At 47.6% G+C, this 13,843-nt stretch overlaps 1 protein-coding gene across 1 annotated transcript in view; it reads right to left on the bottom strand.

The window, feature by feature from the left end:
* Nucleotides 1–13,843, bottom strand: part of LOC106571024 (neuronal acetylcholine receptor subunit alpha-2) — a 55,281-nt gene that overhangs the window by 3,081 nt on the left and 38,357 nt on the right. Inside the window, exons 6-7 of the mRNA XM_045695527.2 lie at nucleotides 13,824–13,843; nucleotides 3,690–4,058 (exon numbers count right to left, since the gene is read on the bottom strand). The exon at nucleotides 13,824–13,843 is cut by the window's right edge and continues 203 nt beyond it. Of these exons, the coding sequence (XP_045551483.1) occupies nucleotides 3,690–4,058; nucleotides 13,824–13,843 (389 nt within the window). The remainder of the gene's footprint in view (nucleotides 1–3,689; nucleotides 4,059–13,823) is intronic.

Below are 13,843 nucleotides of genomic sequence, written 5' to 3'. Positions count from 1 at the left end.
CCTGTTCTCCACTCATTACCTGTATTAACTGCACCTGTTTGAACTCCTTACCTGTATAAAAGACACCTGTCCACACACTCAATCAAACAGACTCCAACCTCTCCACAATGGCCAAGACCAGAGAGCTGTGTAAGGACATCAGGAATAAAATTGTAGACCTGCACAAGGCTGGGATGGGCTACAGGACAATAGGCAAGCAGCTTGGTGAGAAGGCAACAACTGTTGGCGCAATTATTAGAAAATGGAAGAAGTTCAAGATGACGGTCAATCACCCTCGGTCTGGGGCTCCATGCAAGATCTCACCTCGTGGGGCATCAATGATCATGAGGAAGGTGAGGGATCAGCCCAGAACTACACGGCAGGACCTGGTCAATGACCTGAAGAGAGCTGGGACCACAGTCTCAAAGAAAACGATTAGTAACATACTACGCCGTCATGGATGAAAATCCTGCAGCGCACGCAAGGTCCCCCTGCTCAAGCCAGCGCATGTCCAGGCCCGTCTGAAGTTTGCCAATGACCATCTGGATGATCCAGAGGAGGAATGGGAGAAGGTCATGTGGTCTGATGAGACAAAAATAGAATTGAAGATGGGTCGTGGCTGGGTCTTCCAGCATGACAACGACCTGAAACACACAGCCAGGGCAACTAAGGAGTGGCTCCGTAAGAAGCATCTCAAGGTCCTGGAGTGGCCTAGCCAGTCTCCAGACCTGAACCCAATAGAAAATCTTTGGAGGGAGCTGAAAGTCCGTAATGCCCAGCGACAGCCCCGAAACCTGAAGGATCTGGAGAAGGTCTGTATGGAGGAGTGGGCCAAAATCCCTGCTGCAGTGTGTGCAAACCTGGTCAAGAACTACAGGAAAAGTATGATCTCTGTAATTGCAAACAAAGGTTTCTGTACCAAATATTAAGTTCTGCTTTTCTGATGTATCAAATACTTATGTCATGCAATAAAATGCAAATGAATTACTTAAAAATCATACAATGTGATTTTCTGGATTTTTGTTTTAGATTCCGTCTCTCACAGTTGAAGTGTACCTATGATAAAAATGACAGACCTCTACATGCTTTGTAAGTAGGAAAACCTGCAAAATCGGCATTGTATCAAATACTTGTTCTCCCCACTGTATATACAGTGCCTTCGGAAAGTGACTTTTGGACTTTTTCCACTTGTTACGTTATCAATCCTCATCAATCTACACATAATACCCCATAATGACAAAGCAAAATCCCCATAATGACAAAGCAAACAAGACTGTTTGCTAATTTATATTTAAAAAAAAATGGAAATATGACTTAAGTATTCAGACACTTTACTCAATACTTTGTTGAAGCACCTTTGGCAGCGATTAAAGTAATTTTTCCCATTCTTCTCTGCAGATCCTTTCCAGCACTGTCAGGTTGGATTGGGAGCATCGCTGCACAGCTATTTTCAGGTCTCTCCAGAGATGTTTGATCGGGTTCCAGTCCGGGCTCTGGCTGGGCCACTGAAGGACATTCAGAAACTTGTCCCAATGCCACTCCTGCGTTTAGGGTCATTGTCCTGTTGGAAGGGGAACCTTCACCCCAGTCTGAGGTCCTGAGTGCTCTGGAGTAGGTTTTCATCAAGGATCTCTTTGTACTTTGCTCCGGTCATCTTTCCCTTGATCCTAACTAGTCTCCCAGTTCATATCGCTGAAAAACATCCCTACAGCATGATGCTGCCAGCACCATGCTTCACCGTAGGGATGGTGCCAGGTTTCCTCCAGACGTGACGCTTGGCATTAAGAGTTCAATCTTGGTTTCATCAGACCAGAGAATATTGTATCTTATGGTCTGAGAATCCTTTGACAAAAGATTGAAGTGCCTTTGTACAGGGTATGGTAGTAGGTACCAGGCGCACTGGTTTGTGTCATGAACGATGATGGGTTTCATGTATCAAAAATGGTCTACTGTCCAAAGGACATCCAGCCAACTTGACACAACTGTGGGATGCATTGGAGTCAACATGGCCAGCATCCCTGTGGAATACTTTCAACACCTTGTAGAGTCCATGAACCGATGAATTGAAAAAAGCCCTACAGCCTGTGATTTCTTTATCCGGCCCTGCTGATCACTCCCATTCATCTACTCTAAATCGCTTTAGCATGTGCTCCAAAGGGACAACTTGAAATAACATGATTTAGGTTCATGAAATAACTTTAAGAAAAATATGTGATTATTTATTATCCTAGTGTTTATAAGTACTTAGGCATATAATATGAATTAGGCCTCAACTCTGAACTGGTGAGGACAGCTGTCCACTAGGTGGGACACTTATGACTAAAGAGGCTCTTTGTGGATATGGACCCAGGTCTCACTTAGGAAAAAGGTTGTCTGACTTCAATGGGACTTTCTGGTTAAAAATGTAAAGAAACTAATCTGGTAGTCTGGTAGTGGTGGTGGTGGTACGTCCTGGTCAGGGCAGTATAGAGGAATATGGTGCCATTTGTCCTGGTCAGGGCAGTATAGAGGAAACATGGTGCCATTTGTCCTGGTCAGGGCAGTATAGAGGAAACATGGTGCCATTTGTCCTGGTCAGGGCAGTATAGAGGAAACATGGTGCCATTTGTCTTAGTCAGGGCAGTATAGAGGAAACATGGTGCCATTTGTCCTAGTCAGGGCAGTATAGAGGAAACATGGTGCCATTTATCCTGGTCAGGGAAGCATATAGGGAACATGGTGCCATTTGTCCTGGTCAGGGAAGCATATAGGGAACATGGTGCCATTTGTCCTGGTCAGGGCAGTATAGAGGGAACATGCTGCCATTTGTCCTGGTCAGGGCAGCATATAGGGAACATGGTGCCATTTGTCCTGGTCAGGGCAGTATAGAGGAAACATGGTGCCATTTGTCTTGGTCAGGGAAGCATATAGGGAACATGGTGTCATTTGTCCTGCTCAGGGCAGTATAGAGGGAACATGGTGCCATATGTCCTGGTCAGGGGTGCATATAGGGAACATGGTGCCATTTGTCCTGGTCAGGGCAGTATAAAAAGAATATGGTGCCATTTGTCCTGGTCAGTTCAGTATTGAAGGGATATGGTGCCATTTGTCCTGGTCATTTCAGTATAGAAGGAATATGATGCCATTTGTCCTGGTCAGTTCAGTATAGAAGGAATATGGTGCCATTTGTCCTGGTCAGGGCAGTATAGAGGGAACATGATGCCATATGTCCTGGTCAGGGCAGCATATAGGGAACATGGTGCCATTTGTCCTGGTCAGGGAAGCATATAGGGAACATGGTGCCATTTGTCCTGGTCAGGGCAGTATAGAGGAAACATGGTGCCATTTGTCCTGGTCAGGGCAGTATAGAAGGAATATGGTGCCATTTGTCCTGGTCAGGGCAGTATAGAAGGAATATGGTGCCATTTGTCCTGGTCAGGGCAGTATAGAGGAAACATGGTGCCATTTGTCCTGGTCAGGGGAGTATAGAAGGAATATGGTGCCATTTGTCCTGGTCAGGGGAGTATAGAAGGAATATGGTGCCATTTGTCCTGGTCAGGGCAGTATAGAGGAAACATGGTGCCATTTGTCCTGGTCAGGGGAGTATAGAAGGAATATGGTGCCATTTGTCCTGGTCAGGGCAGTATAGAGGAAACATGGTGCCATTTGGGATGCACACAGAGTCTAGGGACTGATTTCCCATGTGGTCCTCATCATTATCAGCACCTAACCTGCTGGTCTGGCGGTGATGGTCCGTCCCTGGTGCCATGCCATCGCTGCCCCCTGCTGGAGCATCAACAACCTGCGTTTCCTTCCGTCCGGCGCAGGCCGCCTCATGAACAGCCACCTGGGGATCAGGTCCAGGAAGACAGAGTGGACCCAGCGAGGCATCTTATGGGTCCCTGGGGAGCGGTGGTGGACGTTGAGGACAAACACGGTGATGACGATGGAGAGAGTGACGAAGATCATGGTGAAGAGGAGGTACTCTCCAATCAGAGGGATGACCAGGGAGGTGGAAGGGATGATCTCTGTGATGAGGAGCAGGAAGACGGTGAGGGAGAGGAGGACGGAGATACATAGAGTGATCTTCTCCCCACAGTCTGAAACAACGAGGAGAAAGAGAAGAAGAAACAGATTTATTTATTATCTTGCAGTAAATGGAAATGTGTATTTTTGCTCCCAATCCAACACACACACGCTCACACACACACACACACACACACACACACACACACACACACACACACACACACACACACACACACACACACACACACACACACACACACACACACACACCAGCAACACTGGTCCTTCAGCTTAGACCACTTCTGTTTTTCTAATGTTGGGCAGAGAGAGAAATGATCATAAGTAGTATTTCAGTTTAACCACAAAATATCAATTTACAGTAAATGATTAGGCTTTTCAGACATTTAAGTAGAAGAAAAACATTTTTTTTTGTGTATTTTGCAACTAAACAGAACGTTTTGTTACCATGGAAAAGATTGCCTTTACCAGGGGTATACACTAAACAGAACGTTTTGTTACCATGGAAAAGATTGCCTTTACCAGGGGTATACACTAAACAGAAAGTTTTGCTACCATGGAAAAGATTGCCTTTACCAGGGGTATACACTAAACAGAACATTTTGTTACCATGGAAAAGATTGCCTTTACCAGGGGTATACACTAAACAGAAAGTTTTGTTATCATGTCAAAGATTGCCTTTTGGCAACTTAGCTCTATAAATATAACGCCAAACTCATGATATCAATATAAGAGACATTTACATTTGGATATTATCTTATCCATAGAAACGATGAATAACATATTTATACAAAACTATATCCAAACGTAAAGGCTTAATATTAATGTCATGAATTTGGCATCCTATTTATAGGGCTAATGGTAACTACTTGTTACCATGAATGAATGACAGTAAACCTAGCTACACGTTGAAATGATAGTGTCCTTTGGGTAAATCACATGTCAATGTAGCCAACATAAACCCAACCTCACTCCGAATTTACTTTCACATACAGCTTGTTTAAATAAGAAAAGTAGGAGGAGTTACTTTCAACTTGTGAATTTTATTCAGGTAGCCTATTGGTCTACGCAAAGGAGTATGGAAGCTGATCAGTATCCATAGGTGTTGACATGGCAGCTCAGCAGAAACGAACACAGCTTATTTTCAAAGCTAAGCAGGGTACATAGAGGTAGGTATCTGGATGGTACAGTAGACTAGTTCTCACTGAAATACATTAGTCTTCATACACCAGTAGGAGTCACTGTTCAGGCAGAAATCGTTGGACTGTGGATTCACATTTTATTTCAATACAGGTAGGTATGTCTTCATTTAGGTTGATGGCCTGACATTGCAACAATGACATTGATTCAAATATACAATTTTACTGTCAACATTGAAACAAGTTCAAATAAAATATGACTAATCAAATATGATATTCAACATAATTCCAACCCTGCCACAGTTGAAGTCGGAAGTTTACATGCACTTAGGTTGGAGTCATTAAAACTAGTTTTTCAACCACTCCACAAATTTCTTGTTAACAAACTATAGTTTTGTCAAGTCGGTTAGGACATCTACTTTGTGCGTGACACAAGTACATTTCCAACAATTGTTTACAGACAGATTATTTCACTTAAATAGAACTGTTTGGCCATAATGACCATCGTTATGTTTGGAGGAAAAGGGGGAGGCTTACAAGCCGAAGAACACCATCCCAACTGTGAAGCACGGGGGTGGCAGCATCATGTTGTGGGGGTTCTTTGCTGCAGGAGGGACTGGTGCACTTCACAAAATAGATGGCATCATGAGGTAGGAAAATTATGTGGATATATTGAAGGAACATCTCAAGACATCAGTCAGGAAGTTAAAGCTTGGTCGCAAATGGGTCTTCCAAATGGACAATGACCCCAAGCATGCTTCCAAAGTTGTGGCAAAATGGCTTGAGGACAACAAAGTCAAGGTATTGGAGTGGCCATCACAAAGCCCTGACCTCAATCCTATAAAAATATGTGGGCAGAACTGAAAAAGCGTGTGCAAGCAAGGAGGCCTACAAACCTGACTCATTTACACCAGCTCTGTCAGGAGGAATGGGTCAAAATTCACCCAACTTATTGTGGGTAGCTTGTGGAAGGCTACCCGAAACGTTTGACCCAAGTAAACAATTTAAAGGCAATGCTACCAAATACTAATTGAGTGTATGTAAACTTCTGACCCACTGGGAATGTGATGAAAGAAACAAAAGCTGAAATAAATCATTCTCTCTACTATTATTCAGACATTTCACATTCTTACAATAAAGTGGGGATCCTAACTGACCTAAGACAGTGAATTTTTACTAGGATTAAATGTCAGGAATTGTGAAAAACTGAGTTTAAATGTATTTGGCTACGTATACTTCCGACTTCAACTGTAAATCAAAAGGGATTCTGTCAAAAAGTGATTGAATTCAATAAAATGTCCCCATAGGGTATTACTGCACAGAGATCATACAGACATACACAGAGATCATACAGACAGAGATCATACAGACAGAGATCATACAGACAGAGACACAGAGATCATAGAGACAGAGATCATACAGACAGAGATCATACAGACAGAGACACAGAGAGGTCATGGCTGTGGACAGACATAATAGACTTCTGATGGAACTAGTGATCACTGCTCTTCTCTTGACTCGTAACTTACTGAATGTTATGGGGGGGGGGCTTGTACTGTCGTTTAAACAACATCTCAAACCCTGCTATGGGGGAAAGGGGCTTCTTGGACTGCCGTTTAAACAACGTCTCCAACCCTGCTATGGGGGAAAGGGGCTTCTTGGACTGCCGTTTAAACAACGTCTCAAACCCTGCTATAGGGGAAAGGGGCTTCTTGGACTGCAGTTTAAACAACGTCTCAAACCCTGCTATGGGGGAAAGGGGCTTCTTGGACTGCCGTTTAAACAATGTCTCAAACCCTGCTATGGGGGAAAGGGGCTTCTTGGACTGCCGTTTAAACAACGTCTCCAACCCTGCTGTGGGGGAAAGGGGCTTCTTGGACTGCCGTTTAAACAACGTCTCAAACCCTGCTATAGGGGAAAGGGGCTTCTTGGACTGCAGTTTAAACAACGTCTCAAACCCTGCTGTGGGGAAAGGGGCTTCTTGGACTGCCGTTTAAACAACGTCTCAAACCCTGCTATAGGGGAAAGGGGCTTCTTGGACTGCAGTTTAAACAACGTCTCAAACCCTGCTGTGGGGGAAAGGGGCTTCTTGGACTGCCGTTTAAACAACGTCTCAAACCCTGCTATAGGGGAAAGGGGCTTCTTGGACTGCAGTTTAAACAACGTCTCAAACCCTGCTATGGGGGAAAGGGGCTTCTTGGACTGCCGTTTAAACAACGTCTCAAACACTTGAGTCATACATTCAACTCAAAATATGGTGAGTTTCATCGTTCACTATAAGCACCTGTCTTGGTTTTATTTGCCTAAAGTTCAGCATTAAATTGTTTTAATGATGTATGTATTTATTTATTTAACACGGGATTTGTATTTCAGCATGTAACTGAACTAAACAAAAAACTAAATGTACAAAAGAAGAAGAAACGAGTTCTTTCTATCCAGTGTTGACTCTCTGTACTCCAATGTGGGAAACGACGTCAGTTTGCCGTGTCCCAACGTGGTTTATCCAAACTGCTCCTCAATTACATTCTCAGGTAGACACTATCACATAGATATCGATACCATTTCATCAAGTAGTTATAAATCAGCCTTTTTTGATTGCATGTTGGTTGTCTGTATTCCAGAGAAGGGTGGTGAGGGGAGGACAGGCTCACAATAATGACTGGAATGGAACGGTATCAACATGGAAACCACATGTTTAATGTGTTTGATACCATTCCATTTATTCCGTTCCAGCCATTTCTGTGAGCCCGTCTTCTAATTTTAAGTGCCACCAGCCAACACTGACATTCCCCCATTTTCTAACGTGACCAACAGGCCCAAGTCCTGTTCCCTCTGTGATGCCAAATCCCACTTCTCCAGGTGCACTTGGTAAGATGTTATTTAGTCTGAGCAACCAAAATCTTCATTTATGCACAACTAAAAGACTGTTGGTAATTGTAATTAGCATCCTCTATACAAACCTTGCTTTACATTTTCAGCTTCAGACCTTCCCTACTTCTCACTTAAAACATAGTTTCTGTGTATTAAGACATCATGGTTTGTGTTTGATCACTGTCTGTCCTATTGTCCAGGTACCACTAACAGTGTCCAGTTGACCATCGACATAGTTATCTTTGTGGCACAGACCATCATGGTTGCCATAGGTACTATTTACAAAACCAGGAAGAACCGCCCAATAGCAGGTGAGAATCACAGGGATTGGTTCCTTTTTAGTTCAATTTATGTCCCTATCTTCCACACCTTCAATGTTCACAGATCTAAAATCCTTGATAGATCTATTTCTAATATTGATGAGGGCACCAATCCATCCATAGGCCAATTGGAGCATACTATAAATTACATTAACATATTCTGTCCTTCAGATCTGTCAACTGAAATGGAATCAGGTCATAAATAGTCCTTTGACATAAATCCTCTTGTCCATATAAACCCGCGTTTCAACAATTTCACATTTAAGGTTTTCTATAGAATGGTCTGTCATGTTCTCTGATGTGTTTGCTGTTGTTTTGTTCTCTGTATAGAACTTAAAGAAAGCCTCTGGTATTGAGCTTCAGGTAATGGAGGAATGACCCCTTGTCCCCCATTCTTCTCCCAGTGGTGGACTGAGACTTCTATCTAAACTGTCTGTAGCTTTATTGATTGAGTAAAATAGTATATACATGTTTTAACAGTTGATGTTCATCTATGAAAGGGCATAGTGTTTCGGAATATGGATTTTATTTGCTTTTGAAAATACCGTTTTTTTTTGTTCTTGCATGCAGTATGGATGCAGAAATGTACTATGCCATGTTTGGTCGTTTTAATTTCTGTCCATTGTGAATGGTCAACTTTGAGAAATTAATTTGTTTTGTTAATTTCATATAACATTTTACTGAATTTTTGTAACTTTTACTAACATAAAATATATTTATGTATGTGAAATCTGGACTATTTTCAGTTGTAACAACCTGTGATGTTCCAAAACCTCCACTAGATGGGGACGTTAGCTAGAAATTGAAACAGTATTGCTTCCGTCTCTCTTGCCCAAACCTGGGCTCGAACCTGGGACCCTCTGAACACATCGAACAACAGTCACCAACAACGCATCATTAGTTATTGCAAAAAAAAAAAGCAGTGGCTCTTGCAGAGCAAAGGGAAACAACAAATACTTACAAGTTCTGAGTGACTGATGTCACCAATTGAAACGCTACTTGCGTCACCTCTAACTAGCCAGCTGTTTACTACGGTAACATCCCAAACATTCTCTGTTAATCTACTTACCTGAGGGGAGATGGAAGACAAGGACCTGCCTGAGGGGAGATGGGAGACTAGGACCTACCTGAGGGGAGACTAGGACCTACCTGAGGGGAGATGGGAGACTAGGACCTACCTGAGGGGAGACTAGGACCTACCTGAGGGGAGACTAGGACCTACCTGAGGGGAGATGGGAGACTAGGACCTACCTGAGGGGAGATGGGAGACTAGGACCTACCTGAGGGGAGACTAGGATCTACCTGAGGGGAGATGGGAGACTAGGACCTACATGAGGGGAGATGAGAGACTAGGACCTACCATAGGGGAGATGGGAGACTAGGACCTACCTGAGGGGAGACTAGGACCTACCTGAGGGGAGATGGGAGACTAGGACCTACCTGAGGGGAGATGGGAGACTAGGACCTACCTGAGGTGAGACTAGGGCCTACCTGAGGGGAGATGGGAGACTAGGACGTACCTGAGGGGAGATGGGAGACTAGGACCTACCTGAGGGGAGACTAGGACCTATCTGAGGGGAGATGGGAGACTAGGACCTACCTGAGGGGAGACTAGGACCTAGCTGAGGGGAGACTAGGACCTATCTGAGGGGAGACTAGGAACTACCTGAGGGGAGACTAGGACCTAGCTGAGGGGAGACTAGGACCTACCTGAGGGGAGATGGGAGACTAGGACCTACCTGAGGGGAGACTAGGACCTATCTGAGGGGAGACTAGGACCTACCTGAGGGGAGACTAGGACCTACCTGAGGGGAGACTAGGACCTATCTGAGGGGAGACTAGGACCTACCTGAGGGGAGATGGGAGACTAGGACCTACCTGAGGGGAGACTAGGACCTACGTGAGGGGAGATGGGAGACTAGGACCTACCTGAGGGGAGACTAGGACCTACCTGAGGGGAGATGGGAGACTAGGACCTACCTGAGGGGAGATGGGAGACTAGGACCTACCTGAGGGGAGATGGGAGACTAGGACCTACCTGAGGGGAGACTAGGACCTACCTGAGGGGAGACTAGGACCTACCTGAGGGGAGACTAGGACCTACCTGAGGGGAGATGGGAGACTAGGACCTACCTGAGGGGAGACTAGGACCTATCTGAGGGGAGACTAGGACCTACCTGAGGGGAGACTAGGACCTACCTGAGGGGAGATGGGAGACTAGGACCTACCTGAGGGGAGACTAGGACCTACCTGAGGGGAGACTAGGACCTACCTGAGGGGAGATGGGAGACTAGGACCTACCAGAGGGGAGACTAGGACCTATCTGAGGCGAGACTAGGACCTACCTGAGGGGAGACTAGGACCTAGCTGAGGGGAGACTAGGACCTACCTGAGGGGAGATGGGAGACTAGGACCTACCTGAGGGGAGACTAGGACCTATCTGAGGGGAGACTAGGACCTACCTGAGGGGAGATGGGAGACTAGGACCTACCTGAGGGGAGATGGGAGACTAGGACCTACCTGAGGGGAGACTAGGACCTAGCTGAGGGGAGACTAGGACCTACCTGAGGGGAGACTAGGACCTACCTGAGAGGAGACTAGGAGACTAGGACCTACCTGAGGGGAGACTAGGACCTACCTGAGGGGAGATGGGAGACTAGGACTTACCTGAGGGGAGACTAGGACCTACCTGAGGGGAGACTAGGACCTACCTGAGGGGAGACTAGGACCTACCTGAGGGGAGATGGGAGACTAGGACCTACCTGAGGGGAGACTAGGACCTACCTGAGGGGAGATGGGAGACTAGGACCTACCTGAGGGGAGATGGGAGACTAGGACCTACCTGAGGGGAGACTAGGACCTTAGTGAGGGGAGACTAGGACCTACCTGAGGGGAGACTAGGACCTACCTGAGAGGAGACTAGGAGACTAGGACCTACCTGAGGGGAGAGTAGGACCTACCTAAGGGGAGACTAGGACCTATCTGAGGGGAGACTAGGACCTATCTGAGGGGAGTCTAGGACCTACCTGAGGGGAGATGGGAGACTAGGACCTACCTGAGGGGAGATGGGAGACTAGGACCTACCTGAGGGGAGATGGGAGACTAGGACCTACCTGAGGGGAGACTAGGACATTTCTGAGGGGAGATGGGAGACTAGGACCTACCTGAGGGGAGACTAGGACCTATCTGAGGGGAGACTAGGACCTACCTGAGGGGAGACTAGGACCTAGCTGAGGGGAGACTAGGACCTACCTGAGGGGAGATGGGAGACTAGGACCTACCTGAGGGGAGATGGGAGACTAGGACCTACCTGAGGGGAGACTAGGACCTAGCTGAGGGGAGACTACGACCTACCTGAGGGGAGACTAGGACCTACCTGAGGGGAGACTAGGACCTACCTGAGGGGAGACTAGGACCTACCTGAGGGGAGATGGGAGACTAGGACCTACCTGAGGGGAGACTAGGACCTACCTGAGGGGAGACTAGGACCTATCTGAGGGGAGATGGGAGACTAGGACCTACCTGAGGGGAGATGGGAGACCAGGACCTACCTGAGGGGAGACTAGGACCTACCTGAGGGGAGATGGGAGACTAGGACCTACCTGAGGGGAGATGGGAGACTAGGACCTACCTGAGGGTAGACTAGGACCTACCTGAGGGGAGATGGGAGACTAGGACCTACCATAGGGGAGATGGGAGACTAGGACCTACCTGAGGGGAGATGGGAGACTAGGACCTACCTGAGGGGAGACAAGGACCTACCTGAGGGGAGATGGGAGACTAGGACCTACCTGAGGGGAGATGGGAGACTAGGACCTACCTGAAGGGAGACTAGGACCTACCTGAGGGGAGATGGGAGACTAGGACCTACCTGAGGGGAGACTAGGACCTACCTGAGGGGAGATGGGAGACTAGGACCTACCTGAGGGGAGACTAGGACCTATCTGAGGGGAGATGGGAGACTAGGACCTACCTGTGGGTAGACTATGACCTAGCTGAGGGGAGACTAGGACCTATCTGAGGGGAGACTAGGACCTACCTGGGGGGAGACTAGGACCTACCTGAGGGGAGACTAGGACCTACCTGAGGGGAGATGGGAGACTAGGACCTACCTGAGGGGAGACTAGGACCTATCTGAGGGGAGACTAGGACCTACCTGAGGGGAGATGGGAGACTAGGACCTACCTGAGGGGAGACTAGGACCTACCTGAGGGGAGACTAGGACCTACCTGAGGGGAGATGGGAGACTAGGACCTACCTGAGGGGAGATGGGAGACTAGGACCTACCTGAGGGTAGACTAGGACCTACCTGAGGGGAGATGGGAGACTAGGACCTACCATAGGGGAGATGGGAGACTAGGACCTACCTGAGGGTAGACTAGGACCTACCTGAGGGGAGATGGGAGACTAGGACCTACCTGAGGGGAGGTGGGAGACTAGGACCTACCTGAGGGGAGATGGGAGACTAGGACCTACCTGAGGGGTGACTAGGACCTACCTGAGTGGAGACTAGGTGACTAGGACCTACCTGAGGGGAGACTAGGAGACTAGGGACCTACCTGAGGGGAGACTAGGACCTAGCTGAGGGGAGACTAGGACCTACCTGAGGGGAGACTAGGACCTACCTGAGAGGAGACTAGGAGACTAGGACCTACCTGAGGGGAGACTAGGACCTACCTGAGGGGAGATGGGAGACTAGGACCTACCTGAGGGGAGACTAGGACCTACCTGAGGGGAGATGGGAGACTAGGACCTACCTGAGGGGAGGTGGGAGACTAGGACCTACCTGAGGGGAGATGGGAGACTAGGACCTACCTGAGGGGAGACTAGGACCTACCTGAGGGGAGATGGGAGACTAGGACCTACCTGAGGGGAGATGGGAGACTAGGACCTACCTGAGGGGAGACTAGGACCTATCTGAGGGGAAATGGGAGACTAGGACCTACCTGAGGGGAGACTAGGACCTACCTGAGGGGAGACTAGGACCTACCTGAGGGGAGACTAGGATCTACCTGAGGGGAGATGGGAGACTAGGACCTACCTGAGGGGAGACTAGGACCTACCTGAGGGGAGATGGGAGACTAGGACCTACCTGAGGGGAGACTAGGACCTACCTGAGGGGAGATGGGAGACTAGGACCTACCTGAGGGGAGATGGGAGACTAGGACCTACCTGAGGGGAGACTAGGACCTAGCTGAGGGGAGACTAGGACCTATCTGAGGAGAGACTAGGACCTACCTGAGGGGAGACTAGGACCTACCTGAGGGGAGACTAGGACCTACCTGAGGGGAGATGGGAGACTAGGACCTACCTGAGGGGAGACTAGGACCTATCTGAGGGGAGACTAGGACCTACCTGAGAGGAGACTAGGACCTACCTGAGGGGAGACTAGGAGACTAGGACCTACCTGAGGGGAGACTAGGAGACTAGGACCTACCTGAGGGGAGACTAGGACCTACCTGAGAGGAGATAAAAGACTAGGACCTACCTGAGGGGAGATAAAAGACC

The sequence above is a fragment of the Salmo salar genome, chromosome 15 (assembly GCF_965601325.2).
Source record: "Salmo salar chromosome 15, fSalSal1, whole genome shotgun sequence".
NCBI classification, from domain to species: domain Eukaryota; kingdom Metazoa; phylum Chordata; class Actinopteri; order Salmoniformes; family Salmonidae; genus Salmo; species Salmo salar.
This window is presented reverse-complemented; position numbering and strand designations above follow the sequence as displayed.